Source organism: Trachinotus anak, unplaced genomic scaffold, assembly GCF_046630095.1.
Source record: "Trachinotus anak isolate AG129_WGS33_773 ecotype Australia unplaced genomic scaffold, CSIRO_AGI_Tana_v1 ptg000002l, whole genome shotgun sequence".
In the NCBI taxonomy this organism is placed as follows: domain Eukaryota; kingdom Metazoa; phylum Chordata; class Actinopteri; order Carangiformes; family Carangidae; genus Trachinotus; species Trachinotus anak.
Window position 1 is genome coordinate 2,370,286 of NW_027273853.1, and position 27,965 is coordinate 2,398,250.

General features: G+C 42.9%; 1 protein-coding gene across 6 annotated transcripts in view; it reads left to right on the forward strand.

Moving 5' to 3' along the window:
- Positions 1-26,654, forward strand: part of wwp2 (WW domain containing E3 ubiquitin protein ligase 2) — a 66,508-nt gene extending 39,854 nt beyond the window's left edge. For 2 of the 6 annotated variants that reach the window (XM_071489664.1, XM_071489689.1), the window contains exons 11-25: positions 6,509-6,563; positions 8,183-8,264; positions 10,153-10,281; positions 11,691-11,769; positions 12,498-12,569; positions 12,888-12,976; positions 15,199-15,358; positions 22,209-22,342; positions 22,652-22,792; positions 22,914-23,034; positions 23,217-23,321; positions 23,463-23,559; positions 24,661-24,733; positions 25,680-26,053; positions 26,176-26,654. In XM_071489664.1, coding sequence (XP_071345765.1) covers positions 6,509-6,563; positions 8,183-8,264; positions 10,153-10,281; positions 11,691-11,769; positions 12,498-12,569; positions 12,888-12,976; positions 15,199-15,358; positions 22,209-22,342; positions 22,652-22,792; positions 22,914-23,034; positions 23,217-23,321; positions 23,463-23,559; positions 24,661-24,733; positions 25,680-25,779 — 1,437 coding nt within the window. In that variant the 3' untranslated portion in view covers positions 25,780-26,053; positions 26,176-26,654. Of the gene's footprint in view, positions 1-6,018; positions 6,255-6,508; positions 6,564-8,182; positions 8,265-10,152; positions 10,282-11,690; positions 11,770-12,497; positions 12,570-12,887; positions 12,977-15,198; positions 15,359-22,208; positions 22,343-22,651; positions 22,793-22,913; positions 23,035-23,216; positions 23,322-23,462; positions 23,560-24,660; positions 24,734-25,679; positions 26,078-26,175 lie in introns of those variants that run through there. The other 4 variants (XM_071489709.1, XM_071489681.1, XM_071489671.1 and 1 more) reach the window with 4 other exon arrangements.
- Positions 26,655-27,965: the final 1,311 nt, after the last annotated feature.

The following is a 27,965-nucleotide window of genomic DNA, read 5'->3' on the forward strand; positions in this document are numbered from 1 at the left end:
CCAAGGTCAGACAGCAGCGAGACAGTAAAAACGTAGGGGACTGAAACAACAGAGCTTTCTCAATGAACCATTAGTAAAACCAGCCTTAAAACTCTTACAGGGTTCCATAAAAACTCCCCACCCTGCACTGTGTGTGCAAGTGTTTCAGTTTTTTTGCAATTTATGTGTGCGTTTGTGTCTGCACTTATCTTTCTTTGTTTCTTTCTCTACATCGCTCTGTGGCTGTTTGTGTGTTGAATGACCTCCACCTGAAATAACCTTCACCTGGTTCATTTTACCCAGAAATAATCATCCATCATCCTTTTCTTTAACTTTTTTTTTCCACATAACAGTTTCACATCCCATCAGCGTAGTGACAGTGTCTCTGTCTGCCTCTGGCTACTGCGGTCATGATTGAAATGTTAAGCAGCAAAAACATTCAGTGTACAAAACTAACTTTTTTGTTCTCGGCACACGATTGAAGTGAATCATTTAACTTTGAACCCTAACCTTCATCCAACATCTGGGCAGTTAAACATGCAAGCAGCAGAGGAACAGAACTCCTTTGTGAAAAACATAACAAAACGTTCACAGCTGTTGAGGTTGGTAACTGATTTAGAGTCCACTGGCATTTATAGTAGCTATTTGGTGCCTGGTCATATTATTACTGTGTTTACTTTATTGATTGTAACACCAATGTTACTGCTGTAACTGAAGTGGCCTTCTAATATCTCCATTTCATTTACATTTACATTCACACTTACTCATTAGGCAGACGCTTTTATCCAAAGCAACTTACCAGCGAGGGACATCACCAAAGCTTCAGCACACATTCTCATGTAATATTCAAATCACAAATAATAGGAAAACAATAGGACGGAGTCAATAGAGAAAAATTCTATCAAACCTCAGTACTTTTGAGCTACCAAACAAAATATGTCTAATTATATAAGTGCTGAAATTAAACTTATGAAATTGTAGCTCTGCTGATTTCAGACTCTAGATTTTAGTTTTTAGAGCTGCTCGTGTTGAGACCACAAGAAACATAAGCTGTATTTGAGAAGGTTGCCTGGCTGTTCAGGAACTGCAGGGAGGCAGAGGAGCTCTTCCAATACACCTTGCCTCGCCCCATTACAGCAAATAAACTACTTTCATCATATGTATCATCATTTCTAAAGGAAGCAGAGGAATAACTTAACATCCAACACACCAAACAAGAGAGAGCAGGAGAGTGAGAGGGAAAGAGAGAAGCCATCGGTAACTGCTAAGCTAAAGAAGCTAGCAGATCTGAAAAGCATGAACACAACAGAAGCACCAGCAGCAGGAAATGAGACAATACACAATGGCCAGGTTACCCTGTATGGAAACATTTACAGTGATGTCAGATTTCATGTGAAAGGTATAAATGAATAACCAAACAAAAACTCAGTTTTTAGCAGCGTCGGGATGAATTTGGGCGTTCGTGTCACTCAAGGCAGCATCATACAGGATCCACGTTGGGACAGAAACATTCAAGTTCAGTGGGACCCCCGCCCCCACTTCTCTCAGTGTGTGAGAAAAGCCAATAAGCAGGTCTGCCCTCCACGCTGATAATACACTGGTCTGTCTTGGAATGCCCACACTGCTGATAGCAGGGACTATTTATGGCCCCAGTGTGTGTGAACAAGGAAACACACATAAAAGGAGCTCATAGTTTAACTGTGAACACAGCAGCATGTTCCACTGCCTGACAAACACTCACACTGCATGGAAGCACTGTAAAAAAATCATTACTCAAAAATAATCATTACTATACAACAATCGTTTATCAGCAATGAAAAACCAGGACACGTCAGTTTCTTTTACTGTGTGTGTGTGTGTGTGTGTGTGTGTACTTGTACTTGCTACATAGTAAGGACCAAAAAAAGTATTTCACTAACAGAGTGAGGACATTTTGGGAAAGTGAGGACATTTTGGCCGGTCCTCACTTCTTCAAATCACATGTTGAGGGTTAAGACTTGGTTTTAGAGTTATGGTTAGAATTAGGTTTAGGTTAAGGTTAGGGTCAGGGTTAGGGTTAGGCACTCAGTTGTGATGGTTAAGGTTAGGGTAAGGGGCTAGGGAATGTATTATGTCAATGAGTGTCCTCACAAAGATAGAAGTACAAGTGTGTGTGTGTGTGTGTGTGTGTGTGTGTGTGTGTGTGTGTGTGTGTGTCAGTCATTATGTGGTTATAAATGTGTGTATGTGTGTGCAGGTCCCTATTGTTAAATCACATGCTTCTCCTTCTGTGTGTGTGTGTGTGTGTTTGAGTGTGTTTGAGCAGATGTGTTCACAGGCCTGTAATGTTGAGGTCAGGTGCGACATTTCTTTTCTGTAACACATGACAACCAAAGAGGGTCAAGAGGCCGGTCGTCCTCTTAAATGAACCATTACACATGCACATGCACACATACACACACACACACACACAGTGCAAAACTGTGGCTGTGCAAACTCAAGAACACAAGCACCGGAGCGTGTATTCAGAGTTTTTATACTTCAGTTGCACGCGGACACACAGATACACACTCTTGAGCTGATCCTCAGTGGTGGTGTATGTTTGTGTTTGCAGAGTAATTGCAGCTCGTTAGGAACCCCAGAGAGCAGCCTCAGAGTCATTAACTGCTGTTTCCGCCCAACACCCCCACCCCCCATCCCCCTTCTCCTACCTCTACCAGTCTTCCTCACTGTTCCTTTACCTCCATCCTCTCCTTTAAACCCACCCACCGCTTTGTTGCCTCTCCAAAATCCCCCTTTTGTGCAACACACTAAAATGTCTTTACTTGTATCTTGGCTCATTTTGGATAACTTGTGCCTTTTCCTCTTTTTTTTCTGTTTTTACAACTCTTCATTCTCCACCCTCAAATCAGTCCTCAGCCCCCTCCCCTTACCTTCCCTCAGTTGCCTCCTTCTTCCTCCCACCCTCCCCTCTCCCTCTCTGACTTTCTGTCCATTCTTGCTGGAACAAGGACCCTTAACAGCACCACCTGAATCAGCCCTGTGTTTTATCACTTGCGGCTCTGAACAGAAAACTCACACACAACCACACAGCTGCGTGTCACTCATGTTTACACACAACCCGTCAGCACTCATGTTTTCATAAAGCACTTTTGTAAGTGCTTTTTTTTTCATGAATGGACAATGAACATAACTTATGGAAACTGCCCCGATGTTGTGTTAACATGATGTTAGGAGGACAAGAAATAAAGAGCGCTTGCTTTAAGTGCAATTTGTGTTGGTTTTAGACCTCAATAGAAATATCTCCACAATAAAACTGAAGGACTATGAACAGAATCTGTCTGAGGAGATTGTTTTACAATCTTATATTTTAAATCCATGTTGCTGTAGTCACATGTGTTCAAGTTGCTTTCTGGCATTTTCCAAACAGCACTAATAAGAGATTGTTTGTTTGCTTGTTACTGGTGCAGTCAGCACTTTGGGATCCTCCCCCCTCAGATAAAACTGTAATGACTGTGTCCCTTTTTTTTAGCCTATATGTGTTTACATTTTGGCACATTGCATTAAAAGAATGTTCCTGTTTGCTGGATATACAGACAACTGTCACTGGATTACTTTACGTGTATACTGACAAATTAACTTTGAATGAACTCAATGACCTCAAGTTTACTTTTCCTCCTGGGGCTCTGGAGATTTGTGACTTAAACTATGTGTACACACAAAACCAGACACATGCACACACATTCCTTCCATCAGAAATATCAAAGCGTGCGTTTGCATGATACTATTTAATAAATCTCACTCATTTAGAAAGCCTCATTTCCACTCCCACAATAAGTGGATGAGGACACTGCCTTAATCCAGTTTGCAGATTACAAACAGGAGCTCATCAGTTTACTTTAAATTTGAATTTCATCTGTCATAACTGGAGATGACCCACAATAAATAATGAGGATACAATATTAAACATTGCTAAAGGAAACACTGAGCATTATTTCTGTTTATGAACTGACAGATTGTTACAGATTGACTTGTTATTGTAATAATGAATGAAGCTCAGGAAGTCGTCTGTTCAGTTTTATGTTAAATTCTGTCTCCTCTTTATTTTGCATCACTGTATCTGACTTGTCTCGCTATAAAATTCATGTGTATGGATGGTCAAGAGAGTGCATGAGGTGTGCACTGTGTGACCTCACATCCTGTGTTCTTACCAGTTCATGTGTGGGGGAAAAGGTGTACACAGGGTTTTTGTGTGTATGCATCATTTATGCATCCGGCTCCTGGTGTACACAGGTGACTCTCTGCTCTCTGCAGCAGTTGAAAAGAATTGGTGAAATGCAAAATTTTAGTTTAGAGTTTTAAAATATAATGAAGTTAAGTTCATTGTTACTCATTTTGAATGACGCCTGGAGTCGCTACGTTCGCTCACATGATAATTCACCAGCTGAAATCGCCATTTTCACCTGTGATGCTTTGAAACAGGCCTTTATGGCATATTCCCTCCAGATCCATAACACCCAACCTTTATTTCACACGTTTCTGCCAACATGCTGCTTTTCCCTCTCTTCCTTTCCCTCCCTTGTTTTCTCAGTCTCTCTTTCTTTTCCTCCCTCCAGCCTCGCTCTGTCTGGAAGCTGCTGAGGAGCTGAATGGTCAGAGCCAGGATGAAGTCATCATGTCTTTATATCATTATATTCTCCTTTTACCTTTTTTAGTCACAGAAAACCCAAAAGGGTGGGGTTCAGGGGCATAGATTGGCTGTCGATGGTAGCGACACACACACACACACACACACACACACACACACACACACACACACACACACACACACACACACACACACACACACACACACACACACACACACACACACACACCTTAAACTCGTGTGCCCACTCTTACTCCTCCAGCAGACCCAGTCCTTTCCATCCCAGCTCTCTCAGAGTTTCCATGACAGAGCCACTTTAAATGGGCACAGTTTTTTTGGGAAATGCTGTGTAAAGTGACGTTGACGTTCGGTAGATAATACTCTATGGCTTCTCAGGAAATAATCGTCACTTTGTGGTGCAGCATGTCTCATTGAGAAAAAAAAAAAAAAAAAAAAAAAACCCTTGAAGCTCCACCAGCTTTCAGTTGGGAAACACTGGTTCCTTTCACCTCAGTGTACGTAAAAAAAAGTTTTTCTGAGTGCATCTTTTTTTTTTTTTTTTTAATATATATTACAGTGTTACCAAATATTGTGCACAGTGTTCCCACCTTTTTATTTACAGCACCACTGCAACTCTGCCTGTTACCAGTGTAACATGTTGTCATTAGAGGTGCAGGTAATGATGCTGAAGTTGTTTGCGACACACCTAAGCTGGACTGTTTGATAAACATCTTCCAGCCTGAAAAACCATCAGCAGCCGCTAATTTCTAACAAGCGTCTTTTCAGCTACTTTTCCACTGCAGCTAATACATTTGTGTGTGTGTGTGTGTGTGTGTGTGTTACAGCATAAGAACTTACACATTGACTGACTGTTTGTCACAGACAAACTTTCCATGCCATGGTGCACACACACACACACGTGCGCGTTCTTTTTTGTGTGTGTGTGTGTGTGTGTGTGTGTGTGTGTGTGTGTGTACATGAGTGCAGGCTGAGTAAACCCCACAGTGGTTTCCAGACCCAGGGTGAATAAAGGTGCCTTTTGTCAGACCTGGGGTGGGTTGGGGTGGTGGATGAGGAGGCGGGGTGGGTGGGGCGGGGGTTCCAGTCTGGAACAAGCATGAATGTTCCCTCAGTTCCCTCAGACATCGCACTTCCCTGCCTACTTTCACAGCAGCACTAGAAGAGAGCGAGAGAAAAGAGGAGGAGGACCACAGGGTGGGGTAGGGAGGGGTGCCAGGGTGGAGGAGGTGGAGGTGGGGTGTATTTGAGGAGGTGAGCGGGAAGCCGGGGGGTGGGGCTTGCGTCCAGCCAGTGAGCTCATTGGAACAGCGTTGTTGTTTTATCCTCCTACCGAGCGTGTAGTTTTTGGAAGGCATACGAGCTGCCGGGCAGCCAGCTCCCTCAGTCGCCCCTTACTGCTGCAGCAGAGAGGAGCCACCCCCACTCTCCTCTGCCCTTAACACTTACACACACACACACACACACACACACACACACACACACACACACACACACACACACACACACACACACCCCAAGCTTTGCTTCAACAAGCCTGACTCAGGTATCGTCCTCATTTTGTGAGTGAGCGTCGTCTCACACGTCTGCTGCGCGATCTTATTAGCAGAATGTGGGACATCGTCACTGAGTGAGTTCTTCTGGCTTTTTTTTATTTTTACATCTGCAACCTCTGCGACTTTCCCTCCTTTTTGCATTTTCTTTTTTTGATTTTTTTTTGGGGGGGGGGGGGGTGTCCCCCAACCTTTTCCCTCCTTTCCTCGTCCTCGCACGGCAGTGAAAAACTGACAGAGGGACAGACAACAAGGAGGTGAGAGGAGAGAGAAGAGAGACAGAAAGGTGACCTAACTGCTTTTGTTTTGTCTCTCTCTGTTTCTCCCTCAGCCGTCTGGTGCTCCGCTGGAAAATGACCCTTTGGGCCCGCTGCCTCCTGGATGGGGTAAGTTTACCTAACACACTCCTTGAACTTAAACTGCAGGCAAAGCTGGTCTCGGTGAGGGGTGCTAAGGTTTGCTTTCTGTCAGCAGGCTAGATATTGGTCAAGCTGAAAGTCTGGAGGTGACCCTCATTGAAATAAATCTGCTCAGTCAGGACTGGAGCTGCCTTCAGTCAGGACCTGCAGCCCTCACCAGTCTGGTGAAGGTATTTTTGAGGACTCTTGCCAGTAGTCAACAGTGAAGCTCTGCAATTTGTCAAGATATAAACACAGGGTTCTTGATTTGGTCATTTAGGTCATTTCTGCAGGCAGCTGTGAGGGAGTGAGGTTTGGGAGAAGTGTTGCATAATGTTTTCAGCACCACAGTGTTGTTTCTGCTAACGGAGCCCTCTGCACATTTGATGAGAGAGTTTATGCAAAATTGGAAGCAATGCTGGTTCAGTGGCTCTTCCCTGATTGATTTGTCCTCATCCTGCTCTTGATTATTATCAGCGTGTTGTAGAAAATCTGGATAAAATGTCTCTCTGTGCTTTTTTTGTCATGCTATACCAATTCATCACTGCACGCACTACCTTTACTCTGAAGGCCAAAAATTACATAGGCCACATTATTGATGGGACTTTTCATCTCCCAGCATTTCCCCCAAATGAATAATGTAATCGGATCCACGCAGAATCATGTCACACACATTCATTCATAAACGAACGCTGCTGGCAGCTTGCATCCCACCGACATTTTCACAGACTTCATCACACAGCCATGTTCTCTCCAGAAACCCTCGCTCCCTGCCCATGATGCCTTTTCAACATGTTGTGGTACCTCAAGACGAAAACCTCAATTATATCACTGGCTCAGATTTGTTTCTCTGGCGCACTCTTTCTCTTTTTTTCCTGCTGCGGTTGCTTCCCTCGCTTTTTTTTTGTCAGGCTCAGATTCAAGAAGACAAAGATGGGAGAAAAGAGGGAATTTTTTTTTTGGCAAATTGGCGAATGAAAGAAACTGAAGGGGGGTGGGGGGTAAACTGGATAGTAGAGTGGGGGTGGAGAGAGTCAAGGAGAAAGCTAGTAAGAGTTGCAATGTGAGCACTACTGTTTCTGGGCCCTCCACACACTGCTGTTAATGAGAAAAAGATGTCAGAGCAATGGAGGGAGGAGGATGGGGCACCAGCTACTCTCTCGAGACCAGTGCCGCACACACACACACACACACACACACACACGCCATTTCACATACTTTCATACAGTTTAATTCTGTGTTTAAGGTTGTTTTCAATTCCACCACTGCAGTTACGTTAATGTTCAGACGCTCCGGCCGCAGCCTTAAATCCACACACTGAGGTTTGCCCTGCTGAGGTATTTGGATCAAGCCACAGCGAAATACCACACAGACTCGTTGGTTTTCTGTCATGGTGGTGTGATTTTTTTTTTTCCTCTCTCTCTCTTTCTTCATCCCAGTAGAGAGAGAGAGAGAGAGAGTCATATTGTTACCGAACACACAGTCGGCTGATCTCTTTGATCGCTCTCTATTTATCGTGTGAATTTATTGTGGATTTCTGTACAAATCCTTCCATTTGAAATATCAAAAATGCCTCTTCAATGTTGTGTTTGCGTTTGTGTCAACAGAGAAGCGTCAGGACAATGGCAGAGTGTATTTCGTCAACCACAACACACGAACCACACAGTGGGACGATCCGCGGACCCAAGGGTGAGTCTATGAGCAGAAGTATTTGTGTGTGTGCGTGTGTGTGTGTGCGTGTGTGTGCGTGCGCATGTGCCTGCTTGTTAGATGGTACGTTGCTTTGGGTGTTTGCTTGTGCAGAACACAGTTTCCTCTGACGACAGACTGAGCCCTGTGTTTCCCACTGATCAGGAATGTCCTGGAATATCATGGAATTTAAAGAGCCGTCTTCCCAAACGAGGAAAATTAGACAAATTTCCTGAGAAAGGGCAAATTGAAAATGAGTGGCAATATGAAAGGAAATTAGCTTGAACTTCTCCATGTTTGGGAATCTAATCAGATATTCTGATCTATCTGCTGCCCATTTGATCATTCTTCTGCCATAAGCCTCTGTTTGTTTGACATTTTAACACTTCCTGAGATTTTAAAGTTCTTTTCTTCTCGCCTCACTCATTCAGCTGGTATGAAGAAGATTTGAATCTTCTGTCCTTTCTTTTAATGGTCAGGCTGTTGAACCTGCAGGGCATCTTCATCTCTATATGGCATCATCAGAGCGAGTGGGACATGTGGTTACGAGCCCCAGTTTATGCCTCTCAGCTGTTTACATCACCTTTAGGTCACAGAGCGAAGTCAAGCAACCTCTGACAGACAAGAACGTGGTTGTTCAGCACTTACTGGTGTTCTGTATTTTTTCATCTGGATAAAAAATACTGAAGTAGAAAAAAAAATATTTGAAAATCTGAAATATGTTGGCTGCCCACATCCAACCCCGTACAATATGGAGGCCAATGAATATGTTCTCAGAGCGCTTTATATTTTAATGATAAAGACTGAACAATCAGGACTTGAGAGCAGGGGAAGCTCTATTTCCTTTTTTTATTGGACGGGGAAGCTCACTTGTCACTTCACCCTCTGTCTTCAGTCTCTTTCCTTAATGCTTCCTGTTGCTAACCAGATATACATTTTGATCCTCCAGTTTTTGCAATAGATGTAATCTTTTAGCACACAATCAGACTGAGATAGCAGACAAATACAATGCGGTCCTGTGGCAACAAGATAAATGATCCAGTCATTGGCTTAATCACACTGACAGGCCTTAATATATAAAAAAGAGCAATGGAACATTTCATTTTAAAACATTTAAAAAGCATTATTTATGTGTATATGTATATATGTATATATATATGTGTGTGTATATATATATATATATATATATATATATATTCAGGGCACAAGTCACAACCCATAACTTTCTCACTGTGAGGCAATAGTGCTAACCACTGTTATATTATATTTTCATATAAAAAATAAGGTTTTTATTTTTCTCATGCCACACAAAATGAACAAAGACAAGACATGTCGTTTCCAGCGTTGATAGAAAACAGGGTTTTAAATCTTCGCTGCGCAGCAGACTGATTTCTTTCTCATCCAGGGGAGTCTTTGGAGGAGTCTCTGAAGACTCGGGAAAAGCCTTCAGACCTGCAGGAAGTGTTGTTAAATGACCTGCTGGGTTTCTCAAAGATTGTTGGTTTATGTTTTATAAAAACTGATGCTTAGCTCTGTGATTCAAGCACAGTGATAATACATGAGGGGCACATACTGCTGCTAGGTTGAGACAAGCAAGTCTCGGCCACATTAACAATATCGCTGCAAGTCACTAGTCCTTGTAGTAAAATAACATTTTATAAGGGCTCCTGCTGTTGTGGGCCCCACCGCTGCAGGTTTGATCTGCAGTGGTGTGAAGAGGCCTGAATCACAGGAGCTTAACTCCATCACGGCCAGCACAGCTTTTGTTTTAGCATCCAGAACTTCATTTAGTCCCCTCAGGTTGGCGGGGGAGGTTAGTTGTTAGTTTCAAACCCAGGACGGGGCCCCTCCAGCTGGGACCGTGCTCACTGCCCTCTCCCTGTTGCAGGATGATCAAGGAGCACCCCCTGCCCCCGGGCTGGGAGATGAAGTACACCGCAGAGGGAGTCCGATATTTTGTGGACCACAACTCACGCACCACCACCTTTAAAGATCCCCGACCCGGGTTTGAGTCAGGGTAAATATTCTCTCAGCCCTTCCTCCAGAACCTGCTGCTCAAAAAAACACTGAAGTCTATCACAGACAGGACAGTCAAAATACAAAACTGAACTTCTTCAGTTTTCTAATTATTGCACAATGATTTTTATTTATATCCAGATTAGATTTCGATCATAACTGCAAATATCATCATAAGATCAAAATATCGTGAAAAATGTAAAACTGTATCCTCATTTAAACAACATTGTTCTTTTTATTTTCTATCAGTGTCTTTGCTGGGATCATGTTCTGTCCATTGCCTTTCATGTCTTTGCCTGTTTCAGGCACTCAGCTTCAGCGTCTAATAACATAAAGCCGTGTTTTATCACAGCAACATGTACATGCTAGCACACACACACACTCACACACATGCACACACACTTCTTCCCCTCAGCCTGTGGATATATGCTTTTCCTTGAAGTCCCAAATCTCACCACAAAGTCAGGAGAATGTGCAGATGTGCGACAACAGATCCACTGCAGGCTGTGCTGGCATGTGTGTGGGTGTGTTTGAGTGCGCTGGTGTTTGTGCCTCTCTGTGTTTATGTTCAGCATGCAAGTGTGTATTTTCCTCTGTCGTCGCTGCTGAAGATGGCGTGGTTTTCTGTGTGTGTGTGTGTGTGTGAGTGCATCTGCAAGCTGCAAGCTGCTTTTCCTGCTGATGCCTGAATGTATTTTGGGCTGGTGGTCATGGAGGGCTTCTTCACTGTTTTTGCACTGGGTCCTGGCAGAGTGTGTGTCCACAGCCAGCACTCTGCCGCTGCGGTCTCCATTTCCTAACCCAAACCGAGATGTGCCCGGCAGCTCAGTGAGCACAGACCCGGCGCATTAGAGACCTCCTTCTTTCTTCTCTCACTCCGTTTCACTCTCTCATCCCTTCCTCCCATTATCTGTATAACTCTCTCTTTCTCTCTCTCCGGTGCTGACAAGGCACATATCCAGCGTGTGTGTGCACAGTGTGTTAGTGGAGCTTATACTAACACAGCTGCAGACCCACACTCACCTCTTGTCTTTGAGGCCAAGATCCATGGAGTCATTATTTAGAGCAGCACGGCTGGTGTGAATTTAATATTCCCTCTGAGTCTCTGGCTGCATCAGGACGTGTTCAAGGAGAAATTTGTGTTTCTGTTAATGAGCTGATCTGTCACATGCCGAAACCAAGACACCAAGTCTGTCAGTTTGTTTGTTATAGATTATTAGCAGTGATTCCCAATGGAATTGGTTTTAACAAAGAGTTTCTCTCTCTCTCTCTCTCTCTCTCTCTCTCTCTCTCTCTCTCTCTCTCTCTCTCTCTCTCTCTCTCTCTCTCTCTCTCTCTCTCTCTCTCTCTCTCTCTCTCCCCCTCCCTCCTTTCCTCTCCCTCTCCGTGTGTGTGAACGTGTTTGTGCAGATCACGGCAGGGCGGTTCACCCGGCGCCTACGACCGCAGCTTCAGGTGGAAATACCACCAGTTCCGTTTCCTGTGCCATGTAAGTGTTAAGTCTGCAGCCACAATAAATGTTTTCCTGTCCACATGCCTCTCCTGTATCTGTGTGTTGGTGTGTGTTACTGAGTCTGTTCATCCAAGTTAGTTTTGTCTGTATTCATCCAGGTTTTCAGTTGTTAGCGTCAGTGTAGTGGAAGTGAATGGGATTTTATCACAGCTGACAATCTGGATCGTTTTTACAGACCACACTCTGAACTGTTCCTTTAATAAGTACAACTGGTGGCAGTCAGGTCTGTGGGTTGTCCACAGCAACAGGGAAACTGTTGTGGAAAAACACGCTGCTGTTGAATTTGTTCAAATGTCATGTTCAGTCTGTTCAGACATAGCAAAGTGTAGCAAAGAACACAACAACCATCTGTGTGGCTAGATGGAAGAACTCAGAACTGATGGGTTTGTGAAGACCAGAATTCGTTGACTTAAATCTGCGTATGTATATTCTCATAATAATAAAAAAACTGTATGAGACTATCAGTGGCAGACCGAAGTGACAGGACCAGATGCTGCTGAAGAAAAGCTGATATCTGTACTGGATCTGTCGCTGTAACACAAGCTGATCTTTAACTGAAGGGTTAAAGTGAGGAGAGTGAACGAAGCCTGCAGCTCCCACTGCAAGTTCTTATTGTTCACCAGGGATTAAGGAAATCTGTTTAACGAAACATTTTTGCACACATGCATCTCTGTCTGAAAGTGACTGTCTCTGTCTCTGTCTAGTCCAACGCGCTGCCCAGCCACGTGAAGATCTCTGTGTCCAGACAGACGCTGTTTGAGGACTCGTTTCAGCAGGTCAGAGACAAAACACACATCTCTGCTCCAGACTGAAATATAACCGCACCACCTTCATGGAGTGGAATGATCAACACTGAGCAGTGCTCGTCACAAGGAGCAAACTCAGCTTTATACTTAACTCTGCTCTGAAAAGTTGTGTGAATGAATTAAGCAGCAACTGTTAAAGTGATTCGAAGATGTGATACTGGTGAGGAGCAAATATTTAGTTTTACTGTCCTCGCAAAAGTAGAGACGGGCTCCAGTTTACTATTAATCTCAAATGTTGCCTTAAAAAGTATTAACATGACTGTTAATAACGGGTTGTTTTGTCATCAGATCATGAATGTGAAGCCGTACGACCTTCGGCGTAGACTCTACATCATTATGAGAGGAGAGGAGGGGCTGGACTACGGCGGCATTGCCAGGTGAGAGTAGCACCTGCACCAGCACCTCACTTTGTGTTGTTCTGCAGGGTTTTGTCAGGGATTGTTTTTTTTTTTTGTTTTGTTTTTTTTTTAAACGTCTGTCTTTAATGTTGGTGGCAGTATTGGTGTATTTTTCCTCCACTGACATCTTCTCGATCTCGGCACCAGCTTCCTCCTCCTCTGGAACTGGCTTTAAGTTGGTGTTAACAGCAGCTCCAGGTGGACTGAAACCATTTTTTAATAAAGCTCACAAAGAGTCGATTACAGCAGCCTTCACTCGAGGCTGCTTTTCCAAACTTCTCTAGAAAGAGAGTTGTGTGTGTGAGGATGAAATTCTTGCTGGTAGCCTTCAGAGGTCACACTGTAAACCATTAACACCGTTACATGTTGCTTCGTGAAACTGTACAACATCCACCTCCCCTCGTGCGATGTTTTTGTCCTCCTTCCCCATCCCTCCATCTGTCCATCACATGTATCCATCCTGCCCCCTGCGTCTGCTGTGTTCCAGGTCTTCCTCTCTCTATATATATATGTTGTTATTTTTCTGTTGGCAGTGTTTTCATTTTTCTGTTTGGTTTTGCATTGTGTCTCTGTCTCCGGTGTCACGTCAGTGGTTTTACCCTATGGTAGGTGACATCATACTGTTCTACCACAGGGTAGAACCACGGACGGGATGTTGGGAGGTGTCTGCGTCCGTCCATACCCCCCCCTCCCATATACCCCTTGGGGGAGGGCAAGGGCCTTGAGAGCGCTTGGTTCTGGTGCTGCAGTTGGTGGTGGTGCTGCTGGTGGGCCCTCATTCTCTCTAACATGCATCTTCCACAGTCTGTCTTTTTTTATTCTACCCTGTTGTATTTATCCTTAGTCTTCTATGTTTTGTCTTCATGTAATTGTTGTGTTTATTTTGGGTTGTTGGATGTGTGTAAATGTGTTAATGTGCTGTACGTTCTCATTTCTACCACTGTCCAGAGGAGGTTAATAAAAATTCTTCTTTTCTAAAGCTGCTCTGCATAAGATTGCTGTTTTAAAAACTGTCTTACTCTTGTTAAAGGAATTAAAGGACTAGTTAAATGAAAATGGGAAAAATGCATCTTTGCTTAGTTGAGAAGATTGGATCATCTTGTACATCTACCTGTTAAACATGTAGCTCAAACCATCAGATAATTAGCTTATCATCAGGACTGGGGGCAGGGGGAAACAGCTAGCCTAGCACTGTCCAAAGCCATCTCATGTTATATCTGCTTTTCTTTGTCAGAAACAAAAAACAACAGTTAATGGTTTTATATAAAGTTGTATCCTGGAACTATTGCTTGGTTGAGCACACTCTGTCATACAGGATGGCACTGATCAGACATGAGCTTCTCATTTAACTTTCAGCAAGAGTGAATAAGCAAAAATGTCAAACTGGTCCTTTAATTAGAAGCAGTGACTCTCTTTGCCAAAGTGTATTTCAGAATGAATCAGTTCCGAATTTCATTCACATTCATAACTGGCTTCATTAAATCAGACAGAATGAACACGGAGTAAGTTAAGCTACTCGAGCTTGATTTGTCTGAGTGACACCATCTGAAACCACATATTTGTTTCTGTCAAAATACTGAATTAAATAAACAATAGAGGAGAAGAAAAAATACCAAATACATATATCACAAAGTGATGGTGCGAATATGAGATTACAGACTCAGTCCAGTACTGTCCATCCTGTAGCTTATATTTAGTCTCTATTCATTGCACTCATCCTAATGTCCTATGTCAAACCAGCCTGGGGCAGGTTAAAGCTCAGAGCTGCCTTCCTGGTACCACAGTGATCATCATACCAACCTGGGAAAATACCTGGAAATATCCAGGTTTGTTGGTCAGAGACAGTTTCAAAGCTCAGCTGCTTTTTAGAATTTATAACATACTCAAACATACTGTGTCATTTTTGTAATTTTAGTTTTTAATCATTCTCTATAAACTGTGCTCAATGATAATTTTCAGATTTTTGTTTCTTGTGTCTTGCCAAAAAACAAAATGTGTTGTGTGTTATTTGTTTCCACTGGCCACAAAAATGAAACTAACCCCTCTACAAACCAGTCAACCAGTAAATTACAGAATTATCCAACATCATGGTCTTTGATTTTTAAAGGGAGAATGACTGTGGGTTGACCCCTGACATGTTACATCCCTGCTGTCACATCTTCCTCTCCTGCATAAACGCCTTCTGTGCTCTCGCTCCGCAGGGAGTGGTTCTTCCTGCTGTCCCACGAGGTCCTAAACCCCATGTACTGTCTGTTTGAATATGCCGGCAAGAACAACTACTGTCTGCAGATCAACCCGGCTTCCTCCATCAACCCCGACCACCTCACATACTTCCGCTTCATTGGACGCTTCATCGCCATGGTGAGCCTCACTTTGGAAAAGCTTTAATTAAAATCAGAGACTCGAGGCTTGATTTGCTTTCAGGGATGATCCCTGCCACTGAACTGCCCTATGCAGTGGGTGTGTTTTGCTGTTTTTATTTTTCCACTTCTACACTCATTTGCACATCTAACACATTTAACACATTTGACGGACATTTAAAAAGCAAACATTAACAGGTAGAATAACAGACAAACAACATTTTTCTGTCTTCTTTTATTTTCATTGGTGGTTGTTGTAAAATGAACTGTCTACACAACTTGAAACCTCATGTCTCTATTTCTACAGTTGGTTGAGAGCTCTCAAACACTCTCCACCACCTTCTGTTTTCACATTATAAATTACACTGTCTACAGCCATTATATTTTAAATCTCTTTTTATTGAGAATAATATTCACGTCACAGCATTACATCATCTGTTATATTTTCCAGTATTCCTATTAAACATAAAAGTGAAACACACATCTGTGATTGAATTGAACAAAGACAAGAAAGAGAAAATGTTTTTTAAATAAATACATTTTCCCCGTGTATACACGTATACAAGTACTTGTTTACCTACCTTACAACAACAACAACAACAACATAAAAAAATTAAAAGAAAAGAAAAAGGGGGAAAGAAAAATGTATTTATCTTATTAATAAACCATAAAATAAACCATTTTACTCATTTACCTAAATCTAACCTGCACTACTCCTCCAGCACTGTTATTACATCTGCCAGAGTAGGGATCTTAAGTGTCAACACAGATTCAATGAAATTAATGTTTAAAACAGTGCATTCATGCATTCTGTACTCACCATCATCCAAAATCTGCCCTAGTTGGTGATATAAGTTTAACCCAGTTTTTTTCCAGATTCTCTGGAATTTGTCGAGTTTCAATCTGGTAGAAAAGGTCATCCTCTTCATCACAAAAACAGTAATGATGCATTTGTCCACCCAGTCTTCCATCTTTGGCACCTCTGTCTTTTTAGTGATGGCTTTTTTTTTTTAATTTGCAATCAACATTATCCTAAACATATATATTTCTCCAAAGCTTATAAGTCTCCTGTTCATTTTCCCTAAGCATAATACGAAAGTCAAATCAGCTTCCTTCCCGAATCTGACTCATATGCTAAGGTAAACAATTTCATAATTCCTAACTCCACTCCATCCAAAATCTCCCTTCTTATTATTTGCTCTAAATGTCTCATTTGCAGGTTCGTGTAAAAGTCCCTATTGGTTAAGCTGTACTTATCCTTTCATTTTTGAACATTCATTTTATTCTCGAGATCTCCTCTCCCATGATTTAAACCTCTCATCTGTTCCATTAGGTGTGAATTCTGTATTCAATTCAATTCAATTCAATTTTATTTGTATAGCGCCAAATCATAATATACATTATCTCAAGGCACTTTACAGGGTAAGGTCAAGACCTTACTTTGTTACAGAATAAACCCAACAGTTCCCACAAAGAGCAAGCGCTTGGCGACAGGGGGGAGGAAAAACTCCCTTTTAACAGGAAGAAACCTCCAACAGAACCGGGCTCGGGGTGGGGGGCCGTCTGCCTCGACCGGTTGGGTTTAGGAGGAGATAGAAAGAGGGGGAGGGGGAGGAGAGGGGAGAGAAGAGAGAGAGAGAGAGACCAGGAACAGCTGTGTAGGTAATGGTGTTATCAATAATAATGACAGGTAACAGTGGTTAATAGTAAAGATGAGTAGTGGTGGATCTGGATCCTGCTGCTCCCGAGGCAGAGACACCTGCAGAATGAGGACAGAGAGAGGGAGAGAGAGGAGAAGCACAAACTACGGGAGGGAAAAAATACAAAGTTAATGACATGAAGTTATCGAGAGAGAGAGGGGGAGAGAGACAGAAATAGAGAGAGAGCGCCCAGTGAATCATGGGAATCCCCCAGCAGTCTAGCTCTATAGCAGCATAACTAAGGGATGGGTCAGGACATACCCGAGCCAGCCCTAACTATAAGCTTTACTAAACAAGACAGTTTTAAGCCTGATCTTAAAGGTAGAGAGGGGGTCTGCCTCCCGAACCCACACTGGGAGCTGGTTCCACAGGAGAGGAGCCTGATAGCTGAAGGCTCTGCCCCCCATTCTACTCTTACAAACTCTGGGAACCACAAGTTGACCTGCATTTAGAGAGTGAAGTGTCCTATTGGGAAAATAGGGAAGTATAAGCTCTCCAAGGTACGATGGTGCCTGACCATGAATGGCTTTGTAGGTGAGGAGGAGGATTTTAAATTCAATTCTAGAGTTTACAGGGAGCCAATGCAGAGAGGCTAACACAGGAGAGATGTGATCTCGTTTCCTAGATCCTGTCAGTACTCGTGCTGCCGCATTCTGGATCAGTTGGAGGCTTTTTACTGCATTTTTGGGACATCCTGACAATAAAGAGTTACAGTAGTCCAGTCTTGAGGTAACAAATGCATGAACTAGTTTTTCAGCATCCTTTAGACATAGAATGGGTCTGATTTTAGCAATATTGCGCAGGTGGAAGAAGGCTGTCCTAGAGACTTGCTTTATATGTGAAGTAAAGGACAAGTCCTGGTCAAAAATGACACCAAGGTTTCTGACTGTAGCACTGGAGGCCAAGGTGATGTCATCCAGAGTCAGTATATTATCACATAGTGTATCTCTGAGGTGTTTTGGGCCAATTACAATAACTTCAGTTTTGTCTGAATTTAAGAGTAAGAAATTAGTGGTCATCCAGGTTTTTATGTCCTTAAGACACACCTGAAGCTTGGCTATCTGGTTAGTCTCACCTGGCTTCATGGATAAGTACAGCTGGGTGTCATCTGCGTAACAATGGAAATTCATCTGGCGCCTCCTAATAATGTTTCCCAGAGGGAGCATATATAGACTGAAGACCATTGGTCCTAGCACAGAACCTTGTGGAACTCCATGACTAACTTCTGTGATGATAGAGGAGTCATTATTAACATGAACAAACTGGAGTCTATCTGACAGATATGACTTAAACCAGCTTAGTGTGGTTCCTTTGATGCCGACCATATGTTCTAGTCTCTGTAATAAAATCTTATGATCAATGGTGTCAAATGCGGCACTAAGATCTAGTAGGACAAGTACAGAGACAAGTCCATTGTCTGAGGCTATGAGGAGATCATTGGTAACCTTAACCAGAGCTGTTTCTGTGCTATGATGGACTCTAAAACCTGACTGAAAATCTTCAAACAAACCATTCCTGTGCAAATAATCACATAACTGGTTTGCAACAACCTTCTCAAGGATTTTGGAAATAAAGGGGAGGTTGGATATAGGTCTATAATTGGCTAAAACATCTGGATCAAGAGTAGGCTTTTTAAGTAGAGGTTTAATTACTGCAACTTTAAAAGCCTGCGGTACATAACCAGTTGATAAAGATAAGTTAATCAGACTTGATATAGAGTTGTCAATTAAAGGAAAAACTTCTTTGAACAACCTTGTTGGAACGGGGTCAAGAAGACAAGTCGATGGTTTAGATGATGAAACTGTTGAAGTGAGCTCAGGGAGATGTACAGGAGAGAAACAGTCAAAATATAAGCCAGTTACAGTCGACTCTGAGGCTGCTGAACTGGACAATACATCTGAGCCAGCTGTGGGGAGGAGATGGTGAATTTTTTCTCTAACAGACAATTTTATTTGTAAAGAAGCTCATAAAGTCATTACAGCTGAGGGCTAAAGGAATAGATGGATCAACAGAGCTGTGGCTGTCTGTCAGCCTGGCTACAGTGCTGAACAGAAACCTGGGATTGTTCTTGTTTTCTTCTATCAATGATGAATAATAGGATGTTCTGGCTTTACGGAGGCTTTTTTTATATGCCAATAGGCTGTCTTTCCAAGCCTTTAGAGATTCATCCAGGTTAGTAGAACGCCACCTTCTTTCTAGTTTCCTTGAATTTTGCTTTAAAGCTTGTGTTTCTGAGTTGTACCATGGAGCTAGCCTTCTCTGACTCACTACCTTCTTCCTCAGAGGGGCCACAGTGTCTAGAGTTGCACGCAGTGAGGCTACAGTACTGTCAACAAGATCATCAACCTGTGTGGATGTGAAGTTAAGAGAGCTGTTCCCTACTGCATATGAAATCATATGAAATCCATCCCAGTAACCTACAAGACGTTTTCAGAGAGTTCTTTGTGATTAATTCAAACCAAATCGTAAGAGATGTGCCCGACCATGGATTCATCTCCTCTCTAAGGTGTTTATTTATTTTCAGATACTGTCGCCTGTATAGGAATGTCTTTCAGTTTCTTTCTATCTTGCGGAGTAGGATGGATTGGCAGAGACTCAACAGTGTTTTTATTTGAGCAGCGTGATAATAGCTCTTCAGACAGGGTAGAGCAAGCCAAATATATCTCGAAATCATTATCCCACTCCATGAAATCTTTGTCTATTATCTCCACTGGCAGAGTTTGAAACAGATGCAAAAATCTCGGGAGAACATTCATTTTAATCACCTCTACTCTCGAAGCAATACTCATAAAGGGTATCAGAGTCCGCCTTCGCATATCAGATTTTACTACGTGAGTAATGGAAAGTAATTAATGAATTTGAGCTGACTTTGAGCTGTTCATTCCGTCCCTCTTCATGTTGCTAGCTTAGATAGAGCTGAGTCTTCCCCAGTGAACTTCACTTTTTCTAAACAAACCATATAAAACATATAAATAAAACTTCACAATGTCTCTCACGCTTTAAACTCTCTGTCATATGGGGCTTTTTAATCTTGACATCAAGAAGCTCACTTTTTATTCTGCTGCCATGTTGGAGGGGAGCCTGAGATGGGCTCTACAGCCGTATTTAAAACATCTTACGATGAAGGCAGTCATGATTTAAACAGCAATAACCACATTAAACTGCTTTTGCTCATAGTCAAACTTCAACCTAATAATATTATTAAAGGTCCCATATTTTATACTTTTTCTGGTGTTTTATTTCAAGTGCTGATCTCCATCAGAAGATAAATTTGTGGTTTTAAGAACCAAAAACCATCTCAGTGTAGTTTAACATCTGCTGTCTCGGACTTCTCTCTGGAGCTCTAGGAGGATCTGAATTGATTGGGAGACTGTTTTCTGAGTGATCCATTAAAAATACAGCAGATTTCTGGTAAACGCTCACAGAAAGCAAATCCTGCAAGGTTGGATGGTGGGTCCAGGTGGGTGGGGCTTGGGGTGTGGCGGATGGCGATGACTGCTTTGTTGTGACATCACAAAGTTCCAGAAGTCCTGACGGCTGGTTTTAAGGCTCAGTTTCTGAATACAGGCTGTGTGCATTTCTCTGTGGACTGAGGCTTTGATACTTTCACAGTATTAATATAGAAGCTAGACCTGCTTTATAATCACAAACACATGGACATATACCTTTATACAATCACAATCACATAAAACATCAAAACAACTAAACAAGAATTCTTGGGTAACGACTAAAACAATTAGTGGACAAAAAGTTTCAGTCGATGAATTGATCAACTCATCATGTAACTGTATTTCCTGTCTGACAGAGAGCTCTTAGCTTTACAGCCTCTGGTTCAACCAAACTCCACTCAATGAACACTGAGAGATTTTTGACTATATCCAACAGTGTGTAACCTTCAGTGTCTACACTATGGACTGTAACGTCTTCTCTCCGGGATCAAATCCAGAAAGCTGTAGGTCCCAACACCGACACCCTCCACCCGTCCTTCCGTCTGCCACCCCGCCCCTCACCCACACCATGACCTCACTGCCGCACCCAGCCCACACCCACCAGCAGCTGCTTACATTTAGTTCAAAAATGCATTTTGTTGATTGCCCTTATAAACATCTTTATATCTGTACCAACAGTCAACCATTCAACCCTCATATTGTCTCTTTACATTTCTCTCTCTCTTCTCTTTTTTTTACCTTTTTTTTCCTTTCCCCCCATTTTCCACTGACATATTCTGCTCTGTCTCTAATCTTCCTCCCTCTCTGTGTGTGTGTGTGTGTGTGTGTGTGTGTGTGTGTGTGTGTGTGTGTGTGTGTGTGTGTGTGTGTGTGTGTGTCTCTCGCTGGATGTGGGACAGACACATGGTCAGTCAGGATACAGTAGGACAGAATAAACTGACTGACTCAGTCACTGGGTGTCTGTTGCTCTTGGCCAATCGCTGCTCTGAGCCCTCAGTGGTTTTTAACATTAAACAGCTCCATCTGGCTGTTTTATATGTTTATAGATCTATTGTAGTTGTGAGGACACTCATTGACATAATGCATTCCCTTCCCTAGCTTTTACCCTGACCTTAACCATTACAGCTGAATGTCTAACCAGAACCCGAATCTAATTCTAACAGCCCTCTGAAGTTATGAGGAAAACTCTGCCCACTTCTCCATGCTATTAACCACTGTTACCTGTCATTATTATTGATAACACCATTACCTACACAGCTGTTCCTGGTCTCTCTCTCTCTCTCTCTCTCTATTCTCCTCTCTCCTCCCCCCACCCCCCCTTTTTTATCTTCTCCTAAACCCAACCGGTCGAGGCAGACGGCCCCCCACCCTGAGCCTGGTTCTGTTGGAGGTTTCTTCCTGTTAAAAGGGAGTTTTTCCTCCCCCCTGTCGCCAAGCGCTTGCTCTTTGTGGGAACTGTTGGGTTTATTCTGTAACAAAGTAAGGTCTTGACCTTACCCTGTAAAGTACCTTGAGATAATGTATATTATGATTTGGCGCTATACAAATAAAATTGAATTGAATTGAATTGAAAATGTTGTTAGATCCTGGGAGTCAAAGCTGCCATGTAATGAGGTTTAGTGAACTGACACTGTCTTTGGATGTACAGTACATCTTGCTGAATTTGAGCGGTGAACCTCATGTCATGTGAATCCTCCTGCAGGCCTTGTACCATGGGAAGTTCATCGACACTGGCTTCACGCTGCCGTTCTACAAGCGAATGCTGGACAAGAAGCCCACACTGAAAGACCTGGAGTCCATAGACCCCGAGTTCTATAACTCCATCATGTGGGTCAAGTAAGTAAAACCTAACAGGTCTCTGTGTGTGTGTGTGTGTGTGTGTGTGTGTGTGTGTGTGTGTGTGTGTGTGTGTGTGTGTGTGTGTGTGTGTGTGTCTGTCATTTTATGCTCATGAGTGTATTAAGTGGAGAAAAATGATCACTTTTTCCTGGCCTCATCTCTCATTCGGCTCGTTTAATGTATGAGGTGGTCACAACGAGACGAACAGTGACAGGCCTCAAAAACACAAACACTGAGGGGTCACTGCATGGGACTGAGCAGATGTAGATGTTGATATCATAATGTGTACACCCTGTGTGTGTGCAGAGACAACAACCTGGAGGAGTGTGGTGTGGAGCTGTATTTTGCACAGGACATGGAGATCCTCGGGAAAGTTTCCACTCACCAGCTGAAGGATGACGGCGAGAACGAGCTGGTCACAGAGGAAAATAAGGAAGAGTACATCAGGTACGTTAACGGAAGCAGAGACAAAGGAGAGTGAAACTTGAAAAAATGCAACTTCACCAACAGTAAAAAAATAGATGTAAATAAAGATGGAGACCAAACCAACTGCTCTTCCTTCCCTCAGCCTGCTGACAGACTGGAGGTTCACCCGCGGGGTGGAGGAGCAGACCAAAGCCTTCCTGGACGGCTTCAACGAGGTGGTCCCCCTGGAGTGGCTTCGCTACTTTGATGAGAAGGAGTTAGAGGTGAGGAGGAGTGGGGGCAGCAGAGATCTAGTTAATAAAATTCATGTCCATGTCTGTGTGTTATGTGTATTATCACTGTCCTGTCCCTGTTGTCCTTCGTGCCACACAAACACAGATACAAAGGATTACAGCTGCACTCGCTGGACTTTCATTCTGTGCTTGTTCTGTCTCGTTTACTGCAGCTGATGCTCTGTGGGATGCAGGAGATCGACTTGGCCGACTGGCAGAAGAACACCATCTACAGACATTACACCAAAAACAGCAAGCAGATCCACTGGTTCTGGCAGGTACAGACACACTGCTTCAGCGAGTGCACGGCATGATGCTAGACACAAATCTGACTAACTAAACACACATCTGCTGTGAAGACGTACATATGTGTCCTGATGCGAGTGAGTACAGAGGGTGATGAAGTCGTGTTCCTGCAGGTGGTGAAGGAGATGGACAACGAGAAGAGAATCCGTCTGCTTCAGTTCGTAACAGGAACCTGTCGGCTGCCTGTGGGAGGCTTCGCTGAGCTCATAGGTACACGACGCTGACTCACACCACTACATGCTCACAGCTGTTACTTATCATTGTTCTGCAGAGTGTCCTGTGAACTCTGCATTCCTTCACCTGTCACAGATCAATGTTAACCTATTGTGACTGTGATTCAACACATCCAGCAGATTTTTCACATTTAAAGTATCACAGCCTTCCGTGATTGGACGTCCCTTTTAGAGCAGAGCTTCATCAACAGCAGCTTCGTGTCAGTGAGGAATAAGCCCCACCCTTAAAATGTGCATCAAACATGCATCTCTGTTAAAAATTAAAAAGCTTCTAAGTGGCAAGTAAACTCTGACTCTGTTGCACTGATGGAGTTAGTGCTGTGGGAATGAACTTCATGCTGAATTAATTGATTAGGAGAGAAAGAAGAAATACAGACACATAAACATAAATGTTTTTATTAGGTCCTGTTCAGACCTGGTATTTATATCTGTCTCTGATCACTAGTCGACAACTTTGACACATTTGATATCTGATCACTTTTCTTTTAGCGGTGTGAACACAAATACGTCCTGGCCACATTGAAGGACCACCTCCTCTACTGACGTCCTCTGCCACAGTCGAATTAGTCCCAACACAGTTTCATAATGAACCAAAAATATTTTACTGTTTCTAATGGATAAAACCTTGTTTCACTGTAGAGCACATTGATTCGCTCAACCCCTCTGTACCCCTCTCTCTCTCCCTCTCTCTCCCTCTCTCTCCCTCTCTCTCCCTCTCTTTCTCTCTCTCTCTCTCTCTCTCACACTCACTCACTCACTCACACACTCACACAGACACACACATGCATACATACAAGCACATCAACAATGGACTGTTTGTCAGATTGGATAAAAACAACTCTGCATACCTGTTTATTTGCATATGAAGCAGGGAAGTGAGATCCAATCACAAGTGGTCACTGGAGACAGATGTGGAGATGCACTTTAAAGCCAGGTGTGAACAGATTTACTTAGAGCTGACCACTGGTGATCAGATAGGACTAAGATCACTGAAGATGCATGTTAATGCCAGGACTGAACAGGGCCTGAGACCATTATCATGAAAACAAGTTAGTAAATTCACCTTCTCATCCTGCAGGAAGTAACGGTCCCCAGAAGTTCTGCATAGACAAGGTGGGGAAAGAGACTTGGCTTCCAAGAAGCCACACATGGTAAGCTGCTGCCTCTTCTGTGAACCTGTGTAGAAACAAGCTCAAAGCTCCACTTAATGGCCAAGAGGAAGACCATAAAATGTGACTGAAATGTCCACAAAGCTAACAAGTGCACCTGGAAGCTTGGGCTTTGTTACATACTCACTCATACTCAGATGGACACTTGTTTATCTGTTAGTGCAGAAATGGATGATTTCATGTGAATACAGGTCTGATAGTAAATGTCATCACATTAAAGGTCCTATGTTTCTAAAGTGTTGATCTCCATCAGAAGATATATTTGTGGTTTTAAGAACCATCTCAATGTAGTTTAGCCAAGCCTCACTTTATACAGTCTGGGATTTTTAATGTCTGAGCTTTCAAATGTGTTTAACTGACAAAACTCCAGAAAACTCAAACTGATGTGAGAGTTTTTGTGGAGTTTTATTGATTTCAGGGCAAATTGCTTCAAACCTGTACTGGTCATTCCAGTGTAACTTAATCCAGCACTGACATGACTGCAGGGCGTGTACGTGTGTACATATGTGTAGGTGGATCCAGTGGCAGATTGTCAAGTAACAATCAAAACTACTGTACGGAGATCTAATTACAGGATGTCAGTACACTGAAGCACCAGTGGAGAAAAAATGGACACTATCAATAGGAGCAAAACTGAAAAGACTAGATTAAGATTGAGGAATTAAAATTACTTCATACATACATCTGTAGAGTCTATTTACAGTCTTTAAAAGGCGTCAAACCCATATACTGAACAACACAAGATTCCCATCACTGCTGTTCTGTGGCTCACAACACTTGTGCCAGTAACTCCAGTGTGTCTGCACCCACAGAAGACTTTCAATATTATGGCTCCCACAGCTGCCAGAGTTGTTGTTATTCCACTGTGAATCCACAAAGGCCAGTGACTAACAGTGACCTGCCTGTCTCCTCCTATTGGTCTCTTCAGCTTCAATCGTCTGGACCTGCCGCCCTACAGAAGCCTGGAGCAGCTCCGAGAGAAGCTCCTGTTCGCCATCGAGGAGACGGAGGGGTTCGGACAGGAGTGAAGCAGGAGACGGACATAAGACAGCTAAAGAACAAGCGTGAATTCAGTGGGATAGTTTTTGTTATTGTTATTATTTTGCATTTGTTAATTACAGGACTAAGATATCATCTGTCATCTATCGCCCTTCACCCAGGGCAGGATCATGTTTTTGAAATTAATCATGGGATAAAGTTGGATCTGACAGATGAAGATATAAGAACATAGAGGAAGAGTGTGTGTGTGTGTGTGTGTGTGTGTGTGTGTGTGTGTGTGTGTGTGTGTGTGTGTGTGTGTGTGTGTGTGTGTGTGTGTGTGTGTGTGTGTTTGTGTTTGTGTTTGTGTTTGTGTTTGTGTTTGTGTTTGTGTGTGTGTGTGTTTGTGTGTGTGTGCCTGTGCCTGTGCCTGTGCCTGCAATAAGTTGAGTGACCGCGCGTGCGGTCACTCAACTTATTGCCATTGTGTATACACATATAAATGGTGTGTAAGCCTGAGTTCGGCTGGATGGCACATACAGAGAATCATATTTGACTAGAGTCTCACATATATCTCTACTCAACGCTTAGAAACGCACTAAAACCAGACAACAGGATAGTTTTAACATCAGCAGCGACTCACAACAACAGCACAGCTACCCGCAAATGCAGTACAACATATCTACCAGAGAGAAAATACATTTTTTAACATTTTTAAGTGACGAGATGGAGACATGGTGTGAGAGAGGCAGCGTATGAGAGGAACTGAGTGCATGTGTCTGCGTGTGAGGGGCAGGGGGCCATCATCATGAACTAGGACACCTCTGTTAGAGAGATGAGATGTTATTTTTTATTTTCCTGTTAAATTGTGAAATTAGCATTTTTCTCCTGTACATAACTAAAATAAATGAGATTTCAGTCTTGAGCCGTGTTGATCTTTTTATTTATTTATTTATTTGTTTTTAAGGATCAGCTTGATATGACATATACAGACTTTGTATGAACCCTATTAAGTTACGTGTTTTCAACACAACATTTAAATGGAGGAGTTTTGTTTTGTTCAGCCTCCAAAAAAAGCAAATGACAAAGCACAGGGTTCAAAACAGCACCTCACACTTAGCTGCCATAGGATGTCTGTGAAGACCACCAGTCATCCCGCTCACGGTATCTGTAAGAGCTTTCACCTCTTATCTGAAAGGCTTCTTCTTCTACTTGGTTCTGGAGAGACTCTGGTCTGTGGCGTTGCCTCATAGTTACTTCAACAGCTTCGTCCTGTTCATCACGGTGCCATGCACCTAATCACTAATGACACGTTTCCCACTGTTAACTGCACCACAATGTTCAGCAGATCTAGCAGAACTAGTTTCAGGCCCCCCACCCCCACTGTGAAGGCCCACAACTGTCAATACAGTACATCACATTCATGCACTATGCTTTACAACATATCTACCAGAGGGAAAATACAGTTGCAGAGATCCACCAGCTTTAAGATTGCCATGCCAAGTCAAGAGTCCCACAAATGTGAAGAATTCAATGGGACTGATGTCACTCCACTTGAATTTCTTTCCTTTTTCGAGGTTCTTTGGGGCCTGTTTATTTGTATAGTCATAGATGATCCACACAGACTTCTCATCAAAAAATGATTAGAACAGCTCAGTGGGGCTACGGTTGTCTAATACCCCAAATACTTGTATTCCAGATGTTCAAATAGGGGAAAATGCTTGGAGGGGCTCAGAAAATGCATCTGGTTCTTGTTCTGTCTCCCATTCTGCAGCAGTGTCTTAGGTTTTCCAGGTTGCACTGCAGTCGGTGTTCCATGTCCTCATCTGCGAATGGATTGGGAATGAAATGGCGTTGAATGCCACTCAGGCTCTGACGCTGACGTGTCTGCTGAGACACAACTCGTGTGTTGTGATGGGCAGAAGCAGAGCAGGACTTTCCACCTGAAGTGGGGGGTATGTACTCTTCATCAGATCTAAAGGAAATGACAATATTTATGAATATTAAACATTCTAATAATATCATAAGTGTCATATTGTAACATAACTATAGGGATCCAGGTGACATTGCACTATAAATACTTTAACTAGAACATCTACATTCCCAGTTCACCCTCTCCATTGATTTCAGTTGCCTGTGGTAATGGAATGCACCCCAAACCAAAAAATGACCCCAATGTTCATATCACAATTTGAAAACAGTGTTTAAACTGCAATATCAATCTAATATCAGTCTA